Source organism: Podarcis vaucheri (assembly GCF_965113315.1).
Source record: "Podarcis vaucheri genome assembly, chromosome: 7".
NCBI classification, from domain to species: domain Eukaryota; kingdom Metazoa; phylum Chordata; class Lepidosauria; order Squamata; family Lacertidae; genus Podarcis; species Podarcis vaucheri.
The window spans coordinates 10100587-10123111 of record NC_138765.1 but is presented as its reverse complement, the minus strand read 5'-3'; the positions used below and the strand labels follow the sequence as shown (position 1 = coordinate 10123111).

At 52.9% G+C, this 22525-nt stretch overlaps 1 protein-coding gene across 2 annotated transcripts; it reads left to right on the top strand.

The window, feature by feature from the left end:
- Nucleotides 1-234: 234 nt before the first annotated feature.
- On the top strand, nt 235-15697 carry LOC309536919 (gap junction delta-2 protein-like). 2 transcript variants are annotated; one of them, XM_082231316.1, is made up of 3 exons: nt 235-642; nt 8512-8968; nt 14707-15697. In XM_082231316.1, exons 2-3 carry the CDS (start codon nt 8594-8596, stop codon nt 15067-15069), a joined length of 738 nt encoding a protein of 245 aa, XP_082087442.1. In that variant the 5' UTR covers nt 235-642; nt 8512-8593; the 3' UTR covers nt 15070-15697. The 2 variants fall into 2 exon arrangements, with proteins under 2 accessions (XP_082087442.1, XP_082087441.1); XM_082231315.1 differs by having other exon boundaries at nt 235-646.
- The last annotated feature ends 6828 nt before the right edge of the window (nt 15698-22525 follow it).

The following is a 22525-nucleotide window of genomic DNA, read 5'->3' as shown; positions in this document are numbered from 1 at the left end:
CCAGGGACTTGCTGCTTGCGCAGCCCTGGCGGTGGGCAGTTTCTTCCTCCTCCCTGGTGGTGGTGGTGGGGCGCGCACCACCCACCACCCCTCCCTCCCTCCCTCCCCTCCGCGCGCCCTCGTCCCTGCTTGCCTCCCTCCCGCGCGCCCGCCCGCCCGCCCGGCGCTTAATCCGCCTCTCCGCCCTTGACACGCGCGCCCAGGTGGCGCCAGGAGACGGAGCCGAGCGCGGCGCGCCGCGGAGAGAGGCTCCCCCGGTCCCCGGTGGCAGCATGAGCAGCAGCAGCAGCAGGGCACCGGGGGAGACGGTGGCGGCGACGGCGGCCTCTTCCTCCTCTTGCTCTCCGCGTCCTCCTCGTCGCCCTGCTGCTCCGGATGCCCCCGCAGCCCGCGCCTCCTGCGCCAGGCGGGGCGCCGCTGCGCGCAGCTGATGGCGACGGCGGCGGGCCGGCTGTGAGCAGGGCGATCGCGGGCAGGACTCGGCGGACTAGGCGGGCGGCGGCGGCGGCGGCTGCGGCAGCGACCATCCCTCGGCGGAGCCCTCGGATGCGGGGAGACCCGTGCAGCCCGGAGCGATGGGAGAGTGGACCATTTTGGAAAGGCTGCTGGAGGCTGCGGTGCAACAGCATTCCACCATGATAGGCAGGTGAGAGAGAGAGAGAGAGAGGGCGAGCCGCTTGGCGAGACCGGCGGGGCAAGGAGAGCGAGCGAGCGAGCGAGCGCAGGGAAGAACGGACGACCCGGCAGGATCTGCCCCGCGCGTAAAGTTGGGAAGGTGGCTCGGTTAGGGCTGGGAGCCCGGACGCCTGAGTCCCAGAGGGAGGGTCTCTGGTGGGCTTCTGCACAGCCAAGGCGGGGGGCATGTCCGGCAGGGGCGGCTGGCCATTGTAGGGGCCTCGGGGCAAAGACAGAAGCTGCAGGGGTTGAACCACAGCTGCTGCTGCTGCTGCTTCGCCTCCCTGGGTGCCCAGCTGGGCCTGCCGTCCCCGGGTCGTTCTCTCCTAGAAAGGGATCTGTTCTGGGAAGCCCCCTTCAGGAGCCCTTGGCTTGGCGAGAGTCCGGCTGGTGCGTTTTTACGCGGAGGGTAGAAGCGCCGCGTCAGGTTCCCCCTTCTGCAAGGAGCACCCGGAGAGCTGGTGCGGCTTGGCGGAGCCGGAAGGATGCTCTCTGCGCTTCCTCGCCGCCGGGTCCCCTTCCCTTCCAGCGCGCGGTCCTGCCGGGGGCAAGCGGCGCAGGGATTCCCCACCGCCGGGTCTCCGAAGAACCCTGCAGCGCCGGAAAGGCTTCGCACAGGCTTCCCACAGACTTAATAGCTCCTTCTCTCAGATGCCGGGTGGGCCGTATGTGTATTAAAGTCAGAGCTATGCAGCGAGTCGGGTCCATCTCGTTCAATATTGCCTACACACTTTGGCAGCGGCTCTCCAGGGCTTCACGCACGGAGATGCCGGGGGATTGAACCTGCCCTTTTCCAGAGGTGCAGACATTCTTCCCCTCTGTATTGGAAAGCTTGTGCCAAACATACGATCTAAAACAGAATCGCCCAGATAGCCGTCTGGAAGATTGTTAAAATTGTTACCAGAGTGGCTTGCAGAGTTAGGAAAGGCTGGTGGAGTAATTCTTGAAGGGCAGACAAGCACATCAAGGCAAAATGTATCAGCTTGGCAGCCTGGCTTTCTCTGGTGCTTGGCAGAGCAGAAGAGAAGAAGTTCCTACCTGTGGGTATGGCGTTTGCCAAATCTGGAAATCTTATCCCTTCCCGCCAGAGAGGAAAATGATGGGCAGGTGGATTCTTTTGACTTGAACCAAGGGCTGTTGGACCTGAGACATGGCACTGCCCGAGGCATAATGTGACACAGCATCACACCTGTGGGTATTTTACAGGGTGCCCAGACAGGTCCCTGATCCAAGGAGACTGCAATCTATAAGTTTCCACAGCAGCGGGAGATGCAGCAGAAAGAGAGGGTGGGAGAGGCAGGTGTGACAGGAACCATAGACCCACAGAGGTGTATGTGGGGATGGACAGAAAGGTAGGCAAAAGGTCAATGGGCATGTGCAGAGTGTTTGCGACCCGCAGCAAAGCAGCTGCAGCGAACCGCTTCCCAGCCACCTCTAGGATGCTCCCATCAGAGGGCTACCCCTCAGACAGGTTTATCTTTTGAGAAACCAAACAATACACAGACTCTGTAAATGGGGACTGGCCAAAAAAAAGAAAAAAGGAAAGAAAGCATGTGTGAAAGAATAGAGAGACAACAGGTTTCTGGCAGGCTGATAATCGCCTCCTTCCAATAGTTCCAGGGGCCTGCCAGATCCTGCAGGACTACACGCCCCCCCCGTCACTCCTGCTAGGTGGGGCTGGAGGGCCAAAGGTTGCCCCCCTCTGTTTTAAGGGATATTTGGGGTGGCCTCATGAAGCCACTGTGTCTCCCTAATATGACCACTTCCCTCCACTGCTGTCTTCTTTGACCCTCTCTCCATCACCCTTTCTCTCCCTTCTTATTGGGGGCGGCAGTGCCACCAGAACTAATTGCATGGGGAGCATCTCACAAGAGAGGCAGCCCACGGTTTGGGGAGGGCAGCATGGGCAGAAGCTCAGCACACTCAAGCGTCTTTGTAAGCAAAGGCTACACACTGAGAGCCAGTGTGGTGTCGTGGTTAGAGTGCTGGACTTCGACCCGGGAGACCAGGGTTCGAATCCCCACTCGCACAGATATCTCTGGGTGTGACCTTGGGGGCCAGTCACTTGCTCTCAGCCTAACCTATCTCTCAGGGTGGTTGTGGGGATTAAAGAGGATGGAGGCCACCATGAGCTCCTTGGAGGAAAAAGGTGGGGGATATAAATGCAATAGAAATAAGTATATAATGAGAGGTGGGGAAGAGCGAGCCAGGCAGGTGGGCAGTGGGGACTGTGTGGGTGGGTGGAGGATGCAATTAACAGGAATTAAGAGGTGTGCAGGGGTGGGGAGTGCTGAGATGAAGCATAAACAGGGAGGTGAAAGAAGAAAGGGCAACGCATCCTTTCTTCAGCACCCAGGAGACTGGCTCAGATAAGTGGTCCATCCATCTCAGCATCCCGTCTCCAAGGGCAACCAACCCAAGATGATGCAGAAGAGGCCACTGGGACGTCCCAGAGAATGTCCCTTCAACCACCTGTACAGTTTAAACTTCTGCTTTTGGTGTCTTTGGCCTTTAAATTTTCTTGTCTCCCTTTTGCTCTCTTCATTCCTCACACACAAAATCGCACACAAGATTTGATGTCCCGGTGCTTTTTGTCCCTTCACATCTTCTGCTCTTTTCCTGTGGAATGAAGCCTTCCTCCTAACAGCCTGTGTAACCCAGCCTCTTCCCATCTTGAAGTGGTGCCTGCAAACCCATCTTTCTGAAAAAGTGGTCTATAATACTTATATGGAGGAGAAGGGGAAGAAATGTCAATGGCGGGGTCAGAAGGTCGCTAAATATGAGGTCCTGCCTGTGACCTTTCTGTGCAAAGCCCAAATAAACACAAGTGCAATGAGCATTTGTTCGCAACAGCAGCTAGTGGCGACAACACAGTCTTTCTACCTTTGCTGAGCTCATTCAACACTAGCGGAAAAGAAAACCTTACCTCTCAAACAAATCCATTTGAACTTTTTTAGTATGTTGTCGCTCAGCAGCTTCCTTTGCAAATATTTTTGTTTTGAGTGATGAATCATGGCATCACAGAGTCTGAAGGGACCCGGAAAGATCGTCTAGCCCAACTCTCTGCAATGCAGGAATATGCAGCTGTCCCTTATGGGGATCAAACCTACAACCTTGGCGCAATCAGCACCATGTGAGCAGGGCTTGACCAAGGTTTGCTTTTTGATAATTTTAGCCACCCTCGTGGACCTGGTACCATCCAGATATTTTGGACTACAGCTTCTGGCACCGGCTGGGGCTGATGGGATTTGTAGTCCAAAAGATCTGGAGGGTGCCAGGTTGGTGGGAAAACAATATACCATATTTGTCGCTCTATAAGATGCACCAGATCATAAGACGCACCTAGTTTTTGGAGGAGGAAAACAAGAAAAAAAATATTCTGAATCCCAGAAGCCAGAACAGCAAGAGGGATCGCTGCGCAGTGAAAGCAGCAATCCCTCTTGCTGTTCTGGCTTCTGGGATAGCTGCGCAGCCTGCATTCGCTCCATAAGACGCACACACACATTTCCCCTTACTTTTTAGGAGGGAAAAAGTGAGTCTTATAGAGCAAAAAATACGGTAATGGTTATCTGTGGGAACCCTGGCCCATCAAACTCATTCTCTCTTGGTGCGTGCTCTCTCTCTCTCTCTCTGTGTGTGTGTGTGTGTAGGGGGGCATTTTAGCAAACTGCTACTCCTGCCAGACGTTGCCTTTATAAGACAAGCAAGCTGAGAAGGCTAAATGACCCCCCCCCCAAAAAAAGAGATGTGGTTGGGTGTGCCCAAAACTGAGTTTTTTTCCCCTTTCCTTCCTCAGTTCAGACCAAGAGGTCTTTCAACCAAAACTTCAGATTGTTAGCACACAAGAGCCAGGACTCAGAGGCACGCGCAGGATCCAGCCCACGCAACAAATTCCCAGTGCGAAATGAAAACTAGAAATAGGAGTAGATAGGTGGGAAAGGGAAACAAACACAGAATCCTGTGTCCTTAAACACAGCCTACCGAGATGTGTTTGGACCTTGCCAGCCTAGGCGATGCGCCTCAACATTTGTGCACCCCTTGCCGTTTCCATTCCTAACCTATGAAGACCTCCCCGCCCCATTCTTAGAGGAGACACAAATTGCCCAAGGCTTAAATCTTAGAAGCAGGGGTGCACCATTTCTGAGAGATCGGCCCTCCATCCTGCCTGTAAGTCATGCTGCTGGTTTTGGTAAATGGACAAGAATTGGTAGAACTGTCTTGAGACAGAGACACTTTGCATGTGCTCAGAGGCATGCTGGCCCAGGAAATAGCTTCTGGGGCAGAACCCTTTCTCGGATGTAAATATCAGACAGGAACAGTGCTGTTCTTGTGCACGCAGCTTCATGGGATACAAAGGCCTCCCAAAAGTGACTTGCCTACAATTGCACGGTTCGCCCAGGCAGTTTAAATGGTCCAAGGCTTAGTCTTATTTTTAATCATTGTGCTTGACTGCATTACATAGGAACATTGAAAGCTGCCTTAGAATGAGTAAGGCCACTGGGCCCATCTAGCTGAATACTGTCTACACTGACTGGCAGTTGCTCTCCAGGCTTTTAGGCCAGGGTCTTCTCCTATCTGGAGAATCAACCTGGACCCTTCTGAATCCAAAGCAGCTGCTCTCTCCCCGAGCGACGATACAGATGGATCCTACACCACCCTGAAACCCAGTAGGACAAATATTTGAATGAATGGATGAAATCCGTGCTGTCACATTTTATTTGTGTATTTTGTGTTGTTTTTGTAAATGGGAGAAGGCAAACTTTTCCATGGACGTAACTGCACCTTCTTCCTGATGCCAATGTTGCAGCAACTTAGGTTTGCCTAGCAGTGGAACCGCAAGATCCAAGGAAGTACCCTTTGGAAAAGGGTACGAACCTGTGAATCAGAGAATTGTAGAGTTGGAAGGGACCCCGAGGGTCATCTAGTCCAACCCCCTGAAATGCAGGAATCTCAGCTAAAGCATCCATGGCAGACGGCCATCCAACCTCTGCTTAAAAACCTCCAAGCAGAGTCCAAACCTCCTGAGGGAGATCGTTCCACGGTCGAACATCTCTTACTGTCAGAAAGTTTTTCCTGATGTTTAGTCAGAATCTCCTTTCTGGGGGGGGGGGGGAATCATCCTGTGTTGCATTCTAAATTGCCAGCTCCTTGGGGCAGGGAGCTCCCTTCATCTGCTTTGCACAAGAAAGGTCCATATAGTTAAAGCCATGGTTTTCCCAGCAGTGATGTATGGAAGTGAGATCTGGACCATAAAGAAGGCTGATTGCCAAAGAATTGATGCTTTTGAATTCTGGTGCTGGAGGAGACTCTTGAGAGTCCCATGGACTGCAAGAAGATCCAACCTCTCCATTCTGGAGGAAATCAGCCCTGAGTGCTCACTGGAAGGACAGATCCTGAAGCTGAGGCTCCAAGACTTTGGCCACCTCATGAGAAGAGAAGACTCCCTGGGAAAGACCCTGATGTTGGGAAAGATGGAGGGCACAAGGAGAAGGGGACGACAGAGGACGAGATGGTTGGACAGTGTTCTCGAAGCTACCAGAATGAGTCTGACCAAACTGCGGGAGGCAGTGGAAGACAGGAGTGCCTGGCGTGCTCTGGTCCAGGGGGTCACAAAGAGTTGGACACGACTAAACGACTAAACAACATCCCTTCCAATTCTACTATTCTTATGATCCTCTGGACAGGCGGTCTGAACTGTGAGCATCGCTCTGCTCCTGCCGGACTGCGAGCCACAAAATCCAGCTACCCAGGCTGCCCAAATAGTCTCTGTTCCACCTTCCTACCCTCTCAGAATGTAATCTCCCTCTCTGCATTTTGCTTTTGCTCTCCGATCCTTCTCTGTGCCAAATCCCAGCGCTTTCTCATTCATCTTCCTTACCAGTGCTACTGGCAAAAAACTCTGCGTCCTGTCCTTAGGTTCAATTTCACCCTCCCTTCTCCCCCTCCTCGATATTGCAGCTCTGATGGGAACTGCGGAGTTGGCGAAAAGCAACTTCTGTTCTCCCCCTCCTCCCCTCCTCTGAAGTGCGCAAATTGACTCACTTGCTAGATTTGCGTCGCTGCAGAAACCCAAGTCTCCCTCGTGCCCTTGAAGCTCTCCTGGGTATATAGTCTCTCAAACTGTCTCTACTGTGTGCATACCTGACAGTGCAGTCCTATATACGTCCACTCAAAAGTTAAGCCCCACTGGCTCTCAGGTAAATGGGTATTAGACTGCACCCGCAATGTTGCTTTCAGTTTTCTTTGCCCGGGCAATGAAATCTGAATTCATTTGCAGAGGAAGAAGGAGGAGGAGGAGTTTGGATTTGATACCCCGCTTTATCACTACCCTAAGGAGTCTCAAAGTGGCTAACATTCTCCTTTCCCTTCCTCCCCCACAACAAACACTCTGTGGGGTGAGTGGGGCTGAGAGACTTCAGAGAAGTGTGACTGGCCCAAGGTCACCCAGCAGCTGCATGTGGAGGAGCGGGGAAGCGAACCCGGTTCACCAGATTACGAGACTACCGCTCTTAACCACTACACCACACTGGCGATTCCTCTTAACTTGCAGTGGATTGGGGCTCTTGGAAGCCCTTCTGCTTTCATCCAGCATCTCAGCTGTTTCCCAAGAGGTGCTCCGAGGAAGCCCCCAACTCCCTGGCTCCATAAATTTAAGACTTTCCCCAAAGAATCCTGGGAAATGTAGTTTGTTAAAGGGTGCTGGGAATTACAGTCCTGTGAGGGTTAAACCATAGCTCCCACTACCTATCTATCTGTATCTATCTATCCAGTGGTACCTCAAAAGTCAAACGGAATCCGTTCCGGAAGTCCATTCGACTTCCAAAATGTTCAGAAACCAAAGCACGGCTTCTAATTGGTTGCAGGAACCTCCTGCAGCCAATCGGAAGCTCCGCCAGACGTTCAGGTTCCAAAGAACGTTCGCAAACCGGAACACTCACCTCTGGGTTTGCGGCAAACATTTGACTCACAAGGCGTTTGGGATCCAAGGTATGACTGTACTGGAGAGGGGGACCTTATTCTTGAGATGTGTGGCACTTATGCAGCTATAATCTCAGAGGATCTCTTTCAGCATTTTGTGTGTGTGTGTGTGTGTGTCTTCTAAAAGTCAGATAGTTGTTTATTTCCTTGACATTTTAAGGGAGGGCATTCCACAGAGCGGGCGCCACCACTGGGAAGGCCCTCTGCCTGGTTCCCTGTAGCTTCACTTCTCGCAGTGAGGGAACTGCCAAAAGGCCCTTGGAGCTAGACCCCAGTGTCCAGGCTGAATGATGTGGGTAGAGATGCTCCTTCAGGTATACTGGGCCTTTGAGGCTATTTAGGGATGTGGGTGGTACTGTAGGGACGCGGGTGGCGCTGTGGGTTAAACCACAGAGCCTAGGACTTGCCGATCAGAAGGTCGGCGGTTCGAATCCCCACGACAGGGTGAGTTCCGTTGCTTGGTCCCAGCTCCTGCCAACCTAGCAATTCGAAAGCACGTCGAAGTAGATTAATAGGTACCGCTCCAGCGGGAAGGTAAACGGCGTTTCCTGGCGCTGCTCTAGTTCGCCAGAAGCGGCTTAGTCATGCTGGCCACATGACCCGGAAGCTGTACGCTGGCTCCCTCGGTCAATAAAGCGAGATGAGCGCCGCAACCCCAGAGTCGGCCACGACTGGACCTAACGGTCAGGGGGTCCCTCTACCTTTTAGGGTTTTAAAGGTCAGCACCAACACTTTGAATTGTGCTCGGAAACTGGGAGCCAATGTAGATACTTTAGGACCTGTGTTATGTGGTCACAGTGGCCAACCACAGTCTCCCTTAATATCTCCCTCTGCTCTCCTCTCTTGCCATCCCGCCAGGATCCTGCTGACAGTGGTGGTGATCTTCCGCATCCTGATTGTGGCCATCGTGGGAGAGACGGTTTACGAGGACGAGCAGACCATGTTCATGTGCAATACCCTGCAGCCCGGGTGCAACCAGGCCTGCTACGACAAGGCCTTCCCCATCTCGCACATCCGCTACTGGGTATTCCAGATCATCCTGGTCTGCACGCCCAGCCTCTGCTTCATCACCTACTCGGTGCACCAGTCGGCCAAACAGAGGGACCGCCGCTACTCCTTCCTCTACCCGCTGCTGGAGAAGGACGGCAGGAAGGTGAAGAACGTCAACGGCATCCTGGTGCAGAACCCGGACAGCTCCTCCAAGGAGGAACCCGACTGCCTGGAGGTGAAGGAGATCCCCAGCGCCCCCATGCGGCCCCCCAAGAGCTCCAAGGTCAAGCGACAGGAGGGCATCTCCCGCTTCTACATCATCCAGGTCAGTCGGGGTGCTAGAGGGCTCCCCTTTGCTTGCTGCATGCCCAACCCCTCCCTAAGATTGGGGGGGCTGGGGACTCGCTCAACAGCTCGTGAAAAGGCCGAGAGGTTGCAGGGAGGAGCTGTGCAGGAGCCCGTCGCGTGGTGCGGCGGCAAGTGCGGCCAATGCTATTCTAGGTTGTTGCATCATAGCCTCGCACAATCCGGCAAAATGTGCCCAGCCATCTATCCCCTTAGCTGGCAGGCAGAATTCTGTGTGCCACCCCATGCCCCCTGCGCCAGTCTAGTGCAATAGCAGAGACGGTCCCCAACGTCAGTATTAAAACAATATCCAGGTGAAGGTGTGCATAGGCCTGGAGAGTGGTTGCCTCAGGCTGGCTCTAGATGTCATCCATTGGGCACGACCCACCAGGGTAGCTCAGTTGGTTAGAGCGTGGTGCTGATAACTCCAAAGTTGCAGGTTCGATCCCCGTAAGGGACAGTGTTGCAGGGGGTTGGACTGGATGATCTTCGGGGGGCCCTTCCAACTTGATGATTCTACGATCACTGCTTTGAGGTGCATTCATTCCCCCCACTCCCGGCCGGGCGTTGCGTGGCTGTAGCGCAGCTTTCAGCAACCCGGCGCCCTCGTTGGAGGAACACTGAGCTGACGGGGCCTCATGGGCATTGTAGTTCAAGGGCCCCCACCCGCTTGGCAAAGACTGGAACATTCTGGCAGACAGAACAAAATCGGAGGAGCCTGTGTGTGATGGTCCCGGGGCTAACTGAGAGGCGAGGTCCGAGTCCATTCCGATGTCAATGGTGCGGTATGGAGGCTGTCCATCAAAGCTGAAGCTGGGTCCAAGGCAGGGAATCGGGTGGGGTCAGGAACTCTGGAAGGACAGCAGGACAGGATGCAGGCAGGAACAGGCTACCAACAATGTTGCTCCTGCAACTTGGGACTGGGGCTGGCTGGCTTTTATCTGCCCCGAGGCATAGGGCGGCCCCGATCCTCTGGTGACTCGCCTCTCCTGGCCTGGAGGTGAGCACTCCTCCTGCGGGAACTTAGTTCCCTCCGCCTCTCTGCCCTGAGCCTCTGCAGCTCCGGAGAGGCTGGAGGGTTACCGGACCCAGAGGCAACCTCACCTTCCCCTGACGGGGCTGAGAGTGGAGCACCTGCAGGCAATGGGTCCTCCATCAGCTCAGGAGCCAGAGCAGACTCAGCTGGTGCCTGCACCTGAGGATCCAGCACAGGTGAGGACCCTTCAGGCTCAAGCCCCAGCCCCGGCTCAGCTGGTTCTGGAGGCGGGGACTCCTGTGCAGGCTGAGATTCCTCAGGGTCAGCATCCGAGTCCGAATCCCAGGCCATCACACTGTGGCCTGTTTGGTCCAACGTCCTGTTCTTCTTCTTTCTTTCTTTTTTAAAAAAGATTTTTCAACGTCCTGTTCTTGCAGCAGCCAGCCAGATGCAACAGCAGCTCTCCCCTCCGGTGGGCCCCAGCTGTTCAGAGACATTGCTGCCTCTGGCTGCGAGGGCAGAACTGGGGGCCACTGGTAGCCCTCTCCTCCATTAATTTGTCTGGTCCTCTTTTGGAGCCACCCGGGTTGGTGGCCATCGCTGCCTCTGGTGGCAATGAGTTCCATAGTTTAACTATGCTCCACATGAAGAAGTACTTCCTGATGGTAGAACTGTCTAACGGTTATAGCCGTTTGACAGTGGAACAGACGCCCTCGGAAGGTGGCGGACTCGGCTTCGTTTAGGTTTCTAAACAGAGGCTGGCAGCTATCCATTAGGGAATATTTAGCTGTGATTCCTGAATTTCAGGGGGTGGGACTAGATGACCCTGGTCTTTCCTAGCAGCTCTACAATTCTATGAGAAGACAGGCTGTGAGGCATGTGGGCAAACTGCTTGGCTCCAACTTTAGGTGGAAGATAATAGTAATTTGGGACGTGGGTGGCGCTGTGGGTTAAACCACAGAGCCTAGGACTTGCTGATCAGAAGGTCGGCGGTTCGAATCCCCGAGGCGGGGTGAGCTCCCGTTGCTCAGTCCCTGCTCCTGCCAACCTAGCAGTTTGAAAGCATGTCAAAGTGCAAGTAGATAAATAGTAGTAGATCCAGCGGGAAGGTAAACGGCGTTTCCGTGCGCTGCTCTGGTTCGCCAGAAGCGACTTAGTCATGCTGACCACATGACCCGGAAGCTGTCTCCCGGCTCCCTCGGCCAATTAAGCGAGATGAGCGCCGCAACCCCAGAGTCGGCCACGACTGGACCTAATGGTCAGGGGTCCCTTTACCTTTAATAGTAATTTAATAAATGTAATATTTATACCGCGCCTATCTGGCTGGGTGTGACAAGCAGGATTTCTAATTGTCCAAGGGTGAGCCAGGGATTGGTGGACAAAGGGGTTTTCCCCCCTTCCTTGGAAACAGCAGAAATATATATAGCCTTATGCAAAAGGAACAAGAAGAGAGGGAAACTTCGGCATTCGGGTTGCAGAATGCAGATCCTTTTCCTAAGCGCAGAGAATGTGCAGCCCAGACTCTAAGCGTTGTCCTGAACTTCCCAGCAGCCTACGCGAGAGAAAAGGGCACGAGGGTCTGGCGGCAACATGGTGACCATCTGTTTTATTTATAGACGCGCGGGGCGAGAACGAGCGTAGAAGGGAGGCAGCGTTGGCAGCAGGCAGGAGTGGCGCTGAGGCTTCACGCTGTGCCAGCACCACCTGGAGAAATCCAACCATCTCCGAGCACCACAAGACACATTTTCCATGTGTCTTTCCAGTGCCCCAGACAGCTCCCATGCTGTCCGGCTCCGGTGGGGCCTGTCAATGACCAGTTTGGATTCTCCGGGATGGGGGGGGGGTCTTGTTAGCAGCAAGGATAGAGCTAAGAGTAGGCACTCACACCGCATGATTCAGGCGGATTCAGCCAGGGTGCGGTTTCAGCCAGCAGCCCAATTGGGTGGAAGCAGCCTCAAGTCTCTGTGAGTTGGGCTGCCAGGGGGTGGGGTGCCCAGCAGGGAATGTACCAGTGCAGTGGTTCCCAAGCTTTTTTTGTGGAGGGGGGGCCCTGCCACTCGCTTGGTTCCATAACCTCATCTCCCATGCCCCTTGCCCTATAAAAAGCACCATTCATGACAGCGGTGTGCACAACTCGCTAAGGAAGACAACAACGCAATGAAATTCAAAACGGCAACGGTCAGTTGTCCATTTATTCAGAATCCAATTAGATTGAGTCTAATTAATCAACTCAACAAAACTGATGAACTTGATGTGGCGATACCAGCTTTTCAAACTGGGATTGCCATTTAGCGACCTCAGTCCTGTATACCTGAAGGAGCGTCTCCACCCCCATCGTTCTGTCCGGACACTGAGGCCCAGCGCCGAGGGCCTTCTGGTGGCTCCCTCCCTGCGAGAAGACAGGTTACAGGGAACCAGACAGAGGGCCTTCTTGGTAGTGGCGCCTGCCCTCTGGAACGCCCTCCCATCAGACGTCAAGGAAATAAGCAGCTATCCTATTTTTAAAAGACATCTGAAGGCAGCCCTGTTTAGGGAAGTTTTTTATATTTAATGCTGTATTGTTTTTAACACTCAATTGGGAGCCGCCCAGAGTGGCTGGGGAAACTCAGCCAGATGGCCGGGGTATAAATAAATATTATTATTATTATTATTGTTATTATTATTATTATTATTATTACAATTATTATTAGCGTCCCGCAAGTGCCTTCCCTGCTGGGAGCAAGAAAGGTGATACAGCGCCCCCAATTGTCTTTTAAATTAGAGTCTAAAAACCAGAGTTTCTCTGATTTGGGTCTCCCGCTGTTTTTGGACTATAATTCCCATAATCCCTAGCTAGCAGGACCAGAGAGGTCAAGGATGATGGGAACTGTAGTTCGGAAACAGGAGGACACCCCAAGTTTGAGAAACTCTGGTTTTTAAAGTAAAGATTAGCCCCGCCCCACATTGATTTGGGGCTGGATCTGTGTCGGGCGTCCTCTGGATTTGGGGCAGGCATGTGGGGAGGGGGTCCCCCCCTACACAAAGCCAGGCAGATATATTAAAAGCAGGCAGCGGAGGAGACCAAGTCAAAGTCAGAAGCGGAAAACAGGAACGTTGCAGGACCAAGGAGAGCTCCAGCTGAAGCTGCTGGTCCATTCAAAAATCCAAATTCTGCTAATGGGCTTAAAAAGGGCATCTGTTTTCATTTTAGGGCCCTGGACCCCCAACCCTGCTCAGTGCCCTCTAGGGCTCTGTTTCTCAAACTCAGATCTCCAGTTTTTGTTGGGCTACAACCCCATCATACAACAGATGGTTCACAACTGAGCCTGGGACCCTAGGTGTACTGATTCCACCTGGCGACACCTGTATGAAGTTCAGGCCTCCTAAATTTCATTGGGGCCGAGGTGTGCCCTTGCATGAAGCTGTTGATGAAGCTGTTGGGCTTAATCCTCCTCAGACTAGGGTTTGCCCAAACTTTTGGGGGAAGCAGCATGGAAGATCTGCTCTCTGGTGTAGGCTTCCTAGTCACCTCCCTTCCACCCAACTTGCCTGACTTGCTTTTTCTCCCTCCCTCGTTCCGCCTCTCACTCTTTATTCGCTGCATTTTGAACAAAGGAGCTAACACCTTCCACCAAACATAAGGCAGCAAATCAGTGCAAAAAAGTAAAAAGCCAAACAGTGTGGACCCTCACAGCAATTGAGGAACAATATTGCTGATTGATGATGCAAAGTTATCACACGGCTGAAAGCCAAGCCCTTGCAGGTCCTTGCTGGGGGAGCAGCCTTGCCTTGTCACTCTCGCATAGAGAGAGACATTTGGTATGGAAAATTCAAGAAGAAGCGCATATTTGGGTAGGGAAGGGTTCTCCAGGTCTAGCTAACTACTAAGCTGAAGATCCAAGGGGGCCATGGTCGCTCCTTGGCTCTCAGCACATATACATCCCAAGGCTGATCTCTCCCAAGGGGACCTGGAGGAGACAGAAAGCTAAGTTCGCAGGAAAGGTCAGCACAGATACCACGGGGAAAATTTGGAGGTTCCTTACTCTGTTCGCTTCGGGCCCCTGCTGATTTGCATTGAGCAAATACAGTGGTACCTCGGGTTACATACGCTTCAGGTTACATATGCTTCAGGTTACACACTCCGCTAACACAGAAATAGTGCTTCAGGTTAAGAAATTTGCTTTAGGATAAGAACAGAAATCAGGCTCTGGCGGCAGCAGCAGCAGGCCCCATTAGCTAAGGTGGTGCTTCAGGTTAAGAACAGTTTCAGGTTGAGAACGGACCTCCAGAACGAATTAAGTACTTAACCAGAGGTACCACTGTACAAGCCACTGAGTCATTATGAGTGTGAGGATAATCGCCAAAGGGCCTACAGTGGTACCTTGGGTTACATACGCTTCAGGTTACAGACTCTGCTAACCCAGAAATATTACCTCGGGTTAAAAACTTTGCTTCAGGATGAGAACAGAAATCGTGCAGTAGCGGCGCGGCAGCAGCAGCAGCAGCAGGAGATCCCATTAGCTAAAGTGGTGCTTCAGGTAAAGAACGGACCTCTGGAACAAATTAAGTACTTAACCCGAGGTACCACTGTATAGAGGAAAGAGAAGCTGTGGCTCCCCGGATGTTGCTGGGCCTCCGGTTCCCATCGTCCTCTGCCAGGGCAGCCAGCGGTGAGGGATGATGGGAGTTGTAGTTCACTAGTATCTGGAGGCAGAGGCCGCTCTCTGCCAATCCCTGACCCTGTTCCCCTCCCGCTGCTTTAGGTGGTTTTCCGCAATGCCTTGGAGATTGGCTTCCTGGCGGGACAGTACTTCTTGTACGGCTTCAACGTGCCGGCCATTTTCGAGTGCGACCGCTACCCGTGCGTCAAGGAGGTGGAGTGCTACGTGTCGCGGCCCACGGAGAAGACAGTCTTCCTCGTCTTCATGTTTGCCGTGAGTGGGATCTGCGTCCTCCTCAACCTGGCCGAACTCAACCACCTCGGTTGGCGCAAGATCAAGACCGCCATCCGAGGGGTGCAGGCCAGGCGGAAATCCATCTGCGAGGTGCGCAAGAAGGACCTCTCCTCGCTGGCCCAAGTGCCTACGCTCGGACGGACGCAGTCGAGCGAGTCCGCCTACGTCTGAGCGCTCCCGGTCCGGTCCGGTTGGGGCGGGGATCGGGGCCTCGGCGGGCCTGACGTCGCCAACGCAGCAAGGAGAAAATGCCACCTGCTGGCCTGACCACAATACCTCCCAGGTTAACCATGCAATATTCAGTGGGTGCTTTCAAAAACAAAACACCCTCCTCGCTTTCAGAGGACGGGGCCTCACGTTCGCTTTAAGGGCTGATTGGGGAAACCCAGCCCCTCAGGAGCCATGGGGCAGGAGCAAGGGGGAGGGAAATGGAGGAAGGGGCTTGGCGCCCCTTCCTCCTATGCGCCGGCTCCCGGCAAATATTTTCTCTTCTCTACACTTAACTAATGGTGCAAGCAAAACGGTGCGGTTTGCGGAAACTTGTGCCTACGACTCCTTTTTACGGACTGGTGATGAAAAACGCATGAATCGGCGGTGGGTGGGGGAGGCTTGTGGGGGGGACGTTGCTTGCGTGCGTGTATTTTTTAAAGGAAGCAACAACAGAAAGACAGAGAGAGGGGCTTTCCCCTCATGCACGACCGGATCTCTCTCATCTGCCGTGATGTAAATAGTGAACGAGCAAATGTGATTTTATATAAAAAAGATAAGGTATGCAATAAAAAAAACCCCATTTTCTTCATTTGTTTTTCCTGGCAGCCTCTCTGTTGGTGCTGGGGGGAATCGGTGACGATGGTGTTGGGAGGATGGATGGGTCAGGTTGATGTCTGTGCGTGCTCCATGAATCCCAAGGGTATGTGGAGAAGACCAGAACACCGTTCTGTCCTGCCCCAGCTGCGGCGTGTGGGGCGGCCCCGCAGTTTTGTTTGTTTTTCAATCGACCTTCTTCCGGGCTTTCAAAAGCAGTCGGGCATGTGGAAGCAAAGTACAGTGGTACCTGAGGTTACAGATGCTTCAGGTTACAGACTTCGCTAACCCAGAAATAGTACCTCGGGTTAAGAACAGAAATCATGCTGCGGCGGCGGCAGGAGGCCCCATTAGCTAAAGTGATGCTTCAGGTTAAGAACAGTTTCAGGTTAAGAACGGACCTCCGGAACGAATTAAGTACCGTATTTTTCACTCTATAAGACCACTCTATAAGACCACAAGACGCACCTAGTTTTTGGAGGAGGAAAACAAAACAAAAAATATTCTGAATCTCAGAAGCCAGAACAGCAGTGAAAGCAGCAATCCCTCTTGCTGTTCTGGCTTCTGGGATAGCTGCGCAGCCTGCATTTGCTCCATAAGACGCACACACATTTCCCCTTACTTTTTAGAAGGGAAAAAGTGAGTCTTGTAGAGCCAAAAATACGGTACTTAACCCGAGGTACCACTGAAGATGCAAGATTCCCTCCACTGTCTCGCCACGAGAAATGAATTTGCACTGGCTTGATTTCTGCAGATCAGGCTGCTGTTAAAGCGGAGTTGGAAAACGCCTGCTCAAAACAGCAGCAGGTGCCTCATCCTAGCCCCTGCCAACTCCTGCCTCCATCACTCTGACCGTGGGTACCTCTAGAGCATCTTTCCCAAGGCCACCTTGCTGTGGACGGCAGCGGCGTGGGGGGTGGTGGTTTTGTCTCTGACTGCCTGGGCCCAAGACGCAGAGCAAAGCGAGGCTCCCCCCCCTCTCCTTCCCCGCACATGTACACAGACCCCTCCCAGCCCGGTCAGCTGCCGCGGCCTCTCATCCCTTAATCTGCTCTCTAATAGGTCTAAAGCGGAGAAGGGGGTTAACTGGGCACCATCTGGCTTAGCAAAAGAGGCCTGCGAGGCGATCGGGGAGAACCAGAGTCCCTTCCTGCCCCACAGGCTATGGGGAGGACGGATGTTGCGTTTCCTGAGTCCCCCTCCTGCTTCCCAAGAGCAAGGGGAAAGACGGAACCTTCTCTTCGTTTACTAATCCCCGTCCCTCCTACCGCCGGCCTCCCGTTGTCCCCATCCCCTAAGCGGCTCTGGCGCAGCCCCTCCGCCCAGACCCCCCTCTGCCCCCTGCGGTGCACTTAGAGAGCCTAAACCCCATCTAAGCCTCTTTGGTGTCCCAACCAGATGAGCAAAGGAGTTCAGGCAAAAAAGAGAGAGAGAGACAAGGAGCTTACTAGAGTGGAGAACTGGATGTCTCCGTCTGCCCGAGGTGGGTCACAGCGTTGAAATTGGGGGTGGCTCTCAGGCACAACCCATGTTTGCCCTTTGATCCTGAAACTCCCTCTCCAATGTGAAGGCACAGAGTCAGGGTATCTCGCTCAGGGCTGCTAGAACGGACGCCAGGGTTTCAGGCAAGGAGTCTCTCTACCTGGGGATGCTGAGGAATACCTCTCAGATCTCCTGCCTGCAAAATGTTGAACTAGTGTCCTTCCCTCTGAGGTGGTTATATATAATAGAGCATCTTTCCCTGCCTTCTGCCCTCCCCCCTCCGCTTCAATCCCAACCTGGAGAAGGGAATCTGCTCGCAGGATTTGAAAAAAAACACACCGTATTTTTTGCTCTATAAGACTCACTTTTTCCCTCCAAAAAGTAAAGGGAAATGTGTGTGCATCTTATGGAGTGAATGCAGGCTGTGCAGCTATTCCAGAAGCCAGAACAGCAAGAGGGGTCGCTGCTTTCACTGCGCAGCGATCCCTCTTGCTGTTCTGGCTTCTGAGATTCAGAATATTTTTTTCCTTGTTTTCCTCCTCCAAAAACTAGGTGCGTCTTGTGGTCTGGTGCGTCTTATAGAGCGAAAAATACGATAGATCTGACCAGTTGTTTCTTTGCTGTATCTGCCCCCCTCGCTCAGCTGACATCCTTAGTCCTTTCCAGATCTCTTCCAGCTGTTCTCTTCCCTCGCCTGCTCTCTCCAGTGGTCTGGACATTGCTGGCAGGACTAACCTTAGGTAAGGTCACAAGAGGGACCTCTCGAGTCAGTGCTCCCTAAGCAAATCACCAAAGCATTCACAAGAGGGGGGACAGAGAGAAAGAGGGTCCCTGCAGCTGTGGGGGGATTGGCATGGGAGCAGAGCATCACAGGACTTCAGGAATTGCCTCTCCTGCACATCTGCCAAGGCAGCCCTGGCCCTCTCTTGCCTCCGGCCACCCTCGTCTGTGCAGGCTTTCGACTGAGTCGAATGGAGGTGGCCAGAGGAGCAGACGCCTTGCCTTCTCCCTGCCCCTTGCCTGCTCATTTGCACTGGGAATGAGGTGAGATCTCATTCATATGTATGTCTCTATTAATAGTGCCCTGTGCCTGGCGGGGCTCTAACAGCTGCCAACGTGTCATCCCTGCTTTGCTGCCGATCCTCCTCCCATTCACTAGGAAGATAAGAGAGGAAGAAAAAGTGGTTCCCTGGTTAGAGAAAGAGGAAGGAGACAGGTGTGGAGAGGGCAGAGGGATGCCAACTTTTTGAAGCAGCCCTGGGCCTGTAAACAGCCACCTTGTGTGCGGAAATCAAAGGCTGGTGGCGAGGAAGCATCGCCTGAAGCTGGAAAAAGCTTTAGCAGCTGGTTTAATTTCTCTTTGTCAGGCTGCTGCTGCTTAAGGCACAAGAACAGAGCCGGTTAGGAAGCGGGCTACCATCAGGGAGCCCAGAACTTTTGTACCCCGTTCCACAAAACAATGGGGAGCGAGGAAGATGAGAGCTGGGACCACCAGGGTCACTTTTGACGCAGAAGGGAGGAAGCAAGAACCTGTGGTCCACCCAATGATGTTGGGCTCTGGCTCTGGGTAGAATGTCTCCCCAACCATCTTAATGTTTGCAGAAAAGAGAGAAAGAGGCTGTATCCTGAAGCCCCGTGGAAAGGCAATGCCAGCTGCAAAGACCTCTTCACTGGTGGTTTTCAACTGGTCAAAACTCTTCCTCTCAGCCCCCTAATGCATATTAGGTAAAGGTAAAGGGACCCCTGACCATTAGGTCCAGTCACGGACAACTCTGGGGTTGCGACGCTCATCTCGGTTTACTGGCCGAGGGAGCCGGCGTACAGCTTCCGGGTCATGTGGCCAGCATGACTAAGCCGCTTCTGGCGAACCAGAGCAGCACACGGAAACTCCGTTCACCTTCCCACCAGAGTGGTACCTATTTATCTACTTGCACTTTGACGTGCTTTCGAACTGCTAGGTTGGCAGGAGCAGGGACCGAGCAACGGGAGCTCACCCCGTCACGGGGATTCGAACTGCCAACCTTCTGATTGGCAAGTCCTAGGCTCTGTGGTTTAACCCACGTTATTTAATCCTAAAACAGAAAATTGCGGAGAAATCTAGACGGAGCTACCTTATCGTTCCTGCTAAATCTGTATCATTGAAAGAGTGGCTTGTGCATCTTATCACAATAATGCTTCCTAGTTCTGATACAAACGCAGTGCTCCGGAGTCTTAGCAAACATATGCTAAGTTTTGATTCCACCTCACCCACCCTAGAACCAACATTCGCAGCTATGGTGCACCCTCCAAATTTTTCTACCCAGCTACAAAGGGCACATGAAAGCCATCTGCTACCACAGCTGGTCACCCTAAAGCCTAGTTTTCAGTAGTTAAAAAATGACCGGGTTGAATTGCTTCAGAGTGAAGATAGAGATCCTCCATACCAAAATAGAAATCCCTGCACACAGACAACTCGTGTCTGGAAGAGTTCTAGGTCAGCTTTCTCCATGGCATGCTAGCTTTCTATATGCAGGGGTATGCCTATTTATATGGAAGATCGTTCCATTATGGGAGCCCTCCCTATAATAATAATAATAATAATAATAATAATAATAATAATAACAACAATTTATTATTTATACCCCGTCCATCAGGCTGGGTTTCCCCAGCCACTCTGGTCAGCTTTCAACATATTAAAATACAATCGTCTATTAAACATTAAAAGCTTCCCTAAACAGGGCTGCCTTCAGATGTCTTCTAAAAGGCTGGTAGTTGTTCTCTTTGACATCTGGTGGGAGGGCGTTCCACAGGGTGAGCGCCACTACCGAGAAGGCCCTCTGCCTGGTTCCCTGTAACTTGGCTTCTCGCAATGAGGGAACCGCCAGAAGGCCCTCGGAGCTGGACCTCAGCGTCTGGGCTGAACGATGGGGGAGGAGACGCTCCTTCAGGCATACAGGGCTAAGGCTGTTTAGGGCTTTAAAGGTCTGAACTGTGCTCAGAAACATACTGCACCAAGCCTGAACTAGCAGTCTAGGCACAGGTTTCGCACCTCAGGAACCTATTGGACTCAGAACATACAAGCTGTGCTTGTGGTTTGGTCTCCACCTAGTTCAGGGCTTCCCAAACCTGGGTCTCCGGCTGTTTTTGGACTACAATTCCCATCACCCCTGCTAGCTAGGGATGATGGGAGTTGTAGTCCAACACCACCGGGAGACCCAAGTTTGGGAAACCCTGACCTAGTTCAAGGATGGAGAACTTGCAGCCATCTAGAGATTTGCTTGACTACAACTCCCATCGTCCCTCACATAAGACGAGTCCGTTGGCTATGGCCAGTGGTCCATCTCGCCCAGCCAGATGTGTGGGGGAAACCTGAGCTCTTCCCCCTCCTGTATTTCCCGCAACTGGCGTTCAGAAACGTCGCTGCCTCCCAACAGCCACCGGGGTGAGAAGCCTTGGTTTATCCTGGCTGGGGAAGACAAGAGAGGGCTACCCCATCCTTGACTTGGGAAAAGAGGTGCTGGGATGGGAGATGGATGCAGTGGTACCCCACTCCCGTGTACTGCCATTTCCCCACTCCTGGGGCACGGGAGCTGGGGGGGGGGGTTGGTTGGATGCTATTCTTAGCCGGGCTTTGTTGCTATTTTTACTCCCAGATGCTAGCTGAGAACGGGGAGGGAGGGAGGCTGGCTTTGTGGCAATCCGGTGTGAATTATGTATGGCAGCCAGTTAATGTGCCGCTGAGCCTTGAACATGCGGCACGTTCTCCAGGGACCTGGGAGGGAGGGAAGGATGGAAAGGGGGGTACAGCCATTGCAGTGAAAGGGATCAGATGGGGGGGCGAGAAACACAGGATCCTAGCATGCACCCCCTCTCTCCTGACTCACCTCCCCCTCCTTTCTCCTGCAACACCTGAATCCTTCAGAGCTTTCGCTGCTCCACAAAGAGGGAGGGGTGGGAAGAACAGATTGTTACCAGCCTTGCAGACATCTGGGGAAGAGGACACTGAAATCCTCCTTTCCTTCCAAGCGGAGGCCGGATCCCTCCCAAGAAATTTCCGCCCGATGTAACATGGTCTGACCTAGAAACCCTGCGTTGTAATCCCCAGCTGGGCGAGGCTACGGCTGGGTTGACGGAGGAAGCGCTCTGCATGACGGCAGAGGAACTCTTACTGCCGCAGAACGCTTTTCCTAAACAGATAAGAGGAGGGCAAGGCTATCACAGAGTTGGAAGGGACCGCCAAAGGTCCTCTAGTCCAAAACCCCCTCAAATGCAGGAATCTCAACACAAGGTTTCACCCCCCTCCAATTTGAAACCGTATCAGACCGTGCTTAGCTTTGCAAATGTGATAGCAGTTTTACTGCTGTGCCACTAAGACTGTAATGGCCACTAGCCATGATGGTTGACTTCTGCCTCCACCACAGCTGACAATATGCATCAGAATGTCAGTTGCGGGGAGCTGAAATTGGGGGAGAGGGCTGTTGCTCGGATGACGACGACGACGATAATTTGTTACTTGTACCTAGACGATCTCACTGGGTTTCCCTAGCCTTTCTGGGCGGCTTCCAAGAGGATAAAAGAACGCACGGTACATCAGACATTAAACACTTCCCTAAAGAGGGCTGCCTTCAGATGTCTTCTAAACGTCAGCTATAATAATAAATAATAATAATTTATTATTTGTACCCTGCCCATCTGGCTGTTTCCCCAGCCACTCTGGGTGGCTTCCAACAAAGATTAAAAATACATTAAAACGCCACACATTAAAAACTTCCCCAAGTTAGTTGTTTATTTCCTTGACATCTGATGGGAGGGCATTCCACAGAGAGGGCGCCACTACCGAGAAGGCCCTCTGCCTGGTTCCCTGTATCTTCACTTCTCGCAATGAGGGAACTGCCAGAAGGCCCTCGGCGCTGGACCTCAGGGTCCGGGCTGAACGATGGGGGTGGAGACACTCCTTCAGGTATACTGGGCCTTTGAGGCTGTTTAGGGCTTGAAAGGTCAGTACTAACACTTTGAATTGTGCTCAGAAATGTACTGGGAGCCAATGTAAGTCTTTCAGGACCGGTGTTATATGGTCTCAGTGGCCACTCCCAGTCACTAGTGTAGCTGCTGCATTCTGGATTAGTTGTAGTTTCTGAGTCACCTTCAAAGGTAGCCCCACGTAGAGCGCATTGCAGTAGTCTAAGTGGGAGATAACTACAGAGCATGTACCACTTGGGGCAAGTCAGTGTGCTGAGCTAAATGGAATACTGGCCGGATCCAGCCAAGGCTCCTTGGATGCTCTTATCCCTGGGAGAAGTCCTGCGCCAAATCTGGAAGCTGCCTTGCACAGAGTCAGAGCATCTAGCTTAGTGCAGTTTAC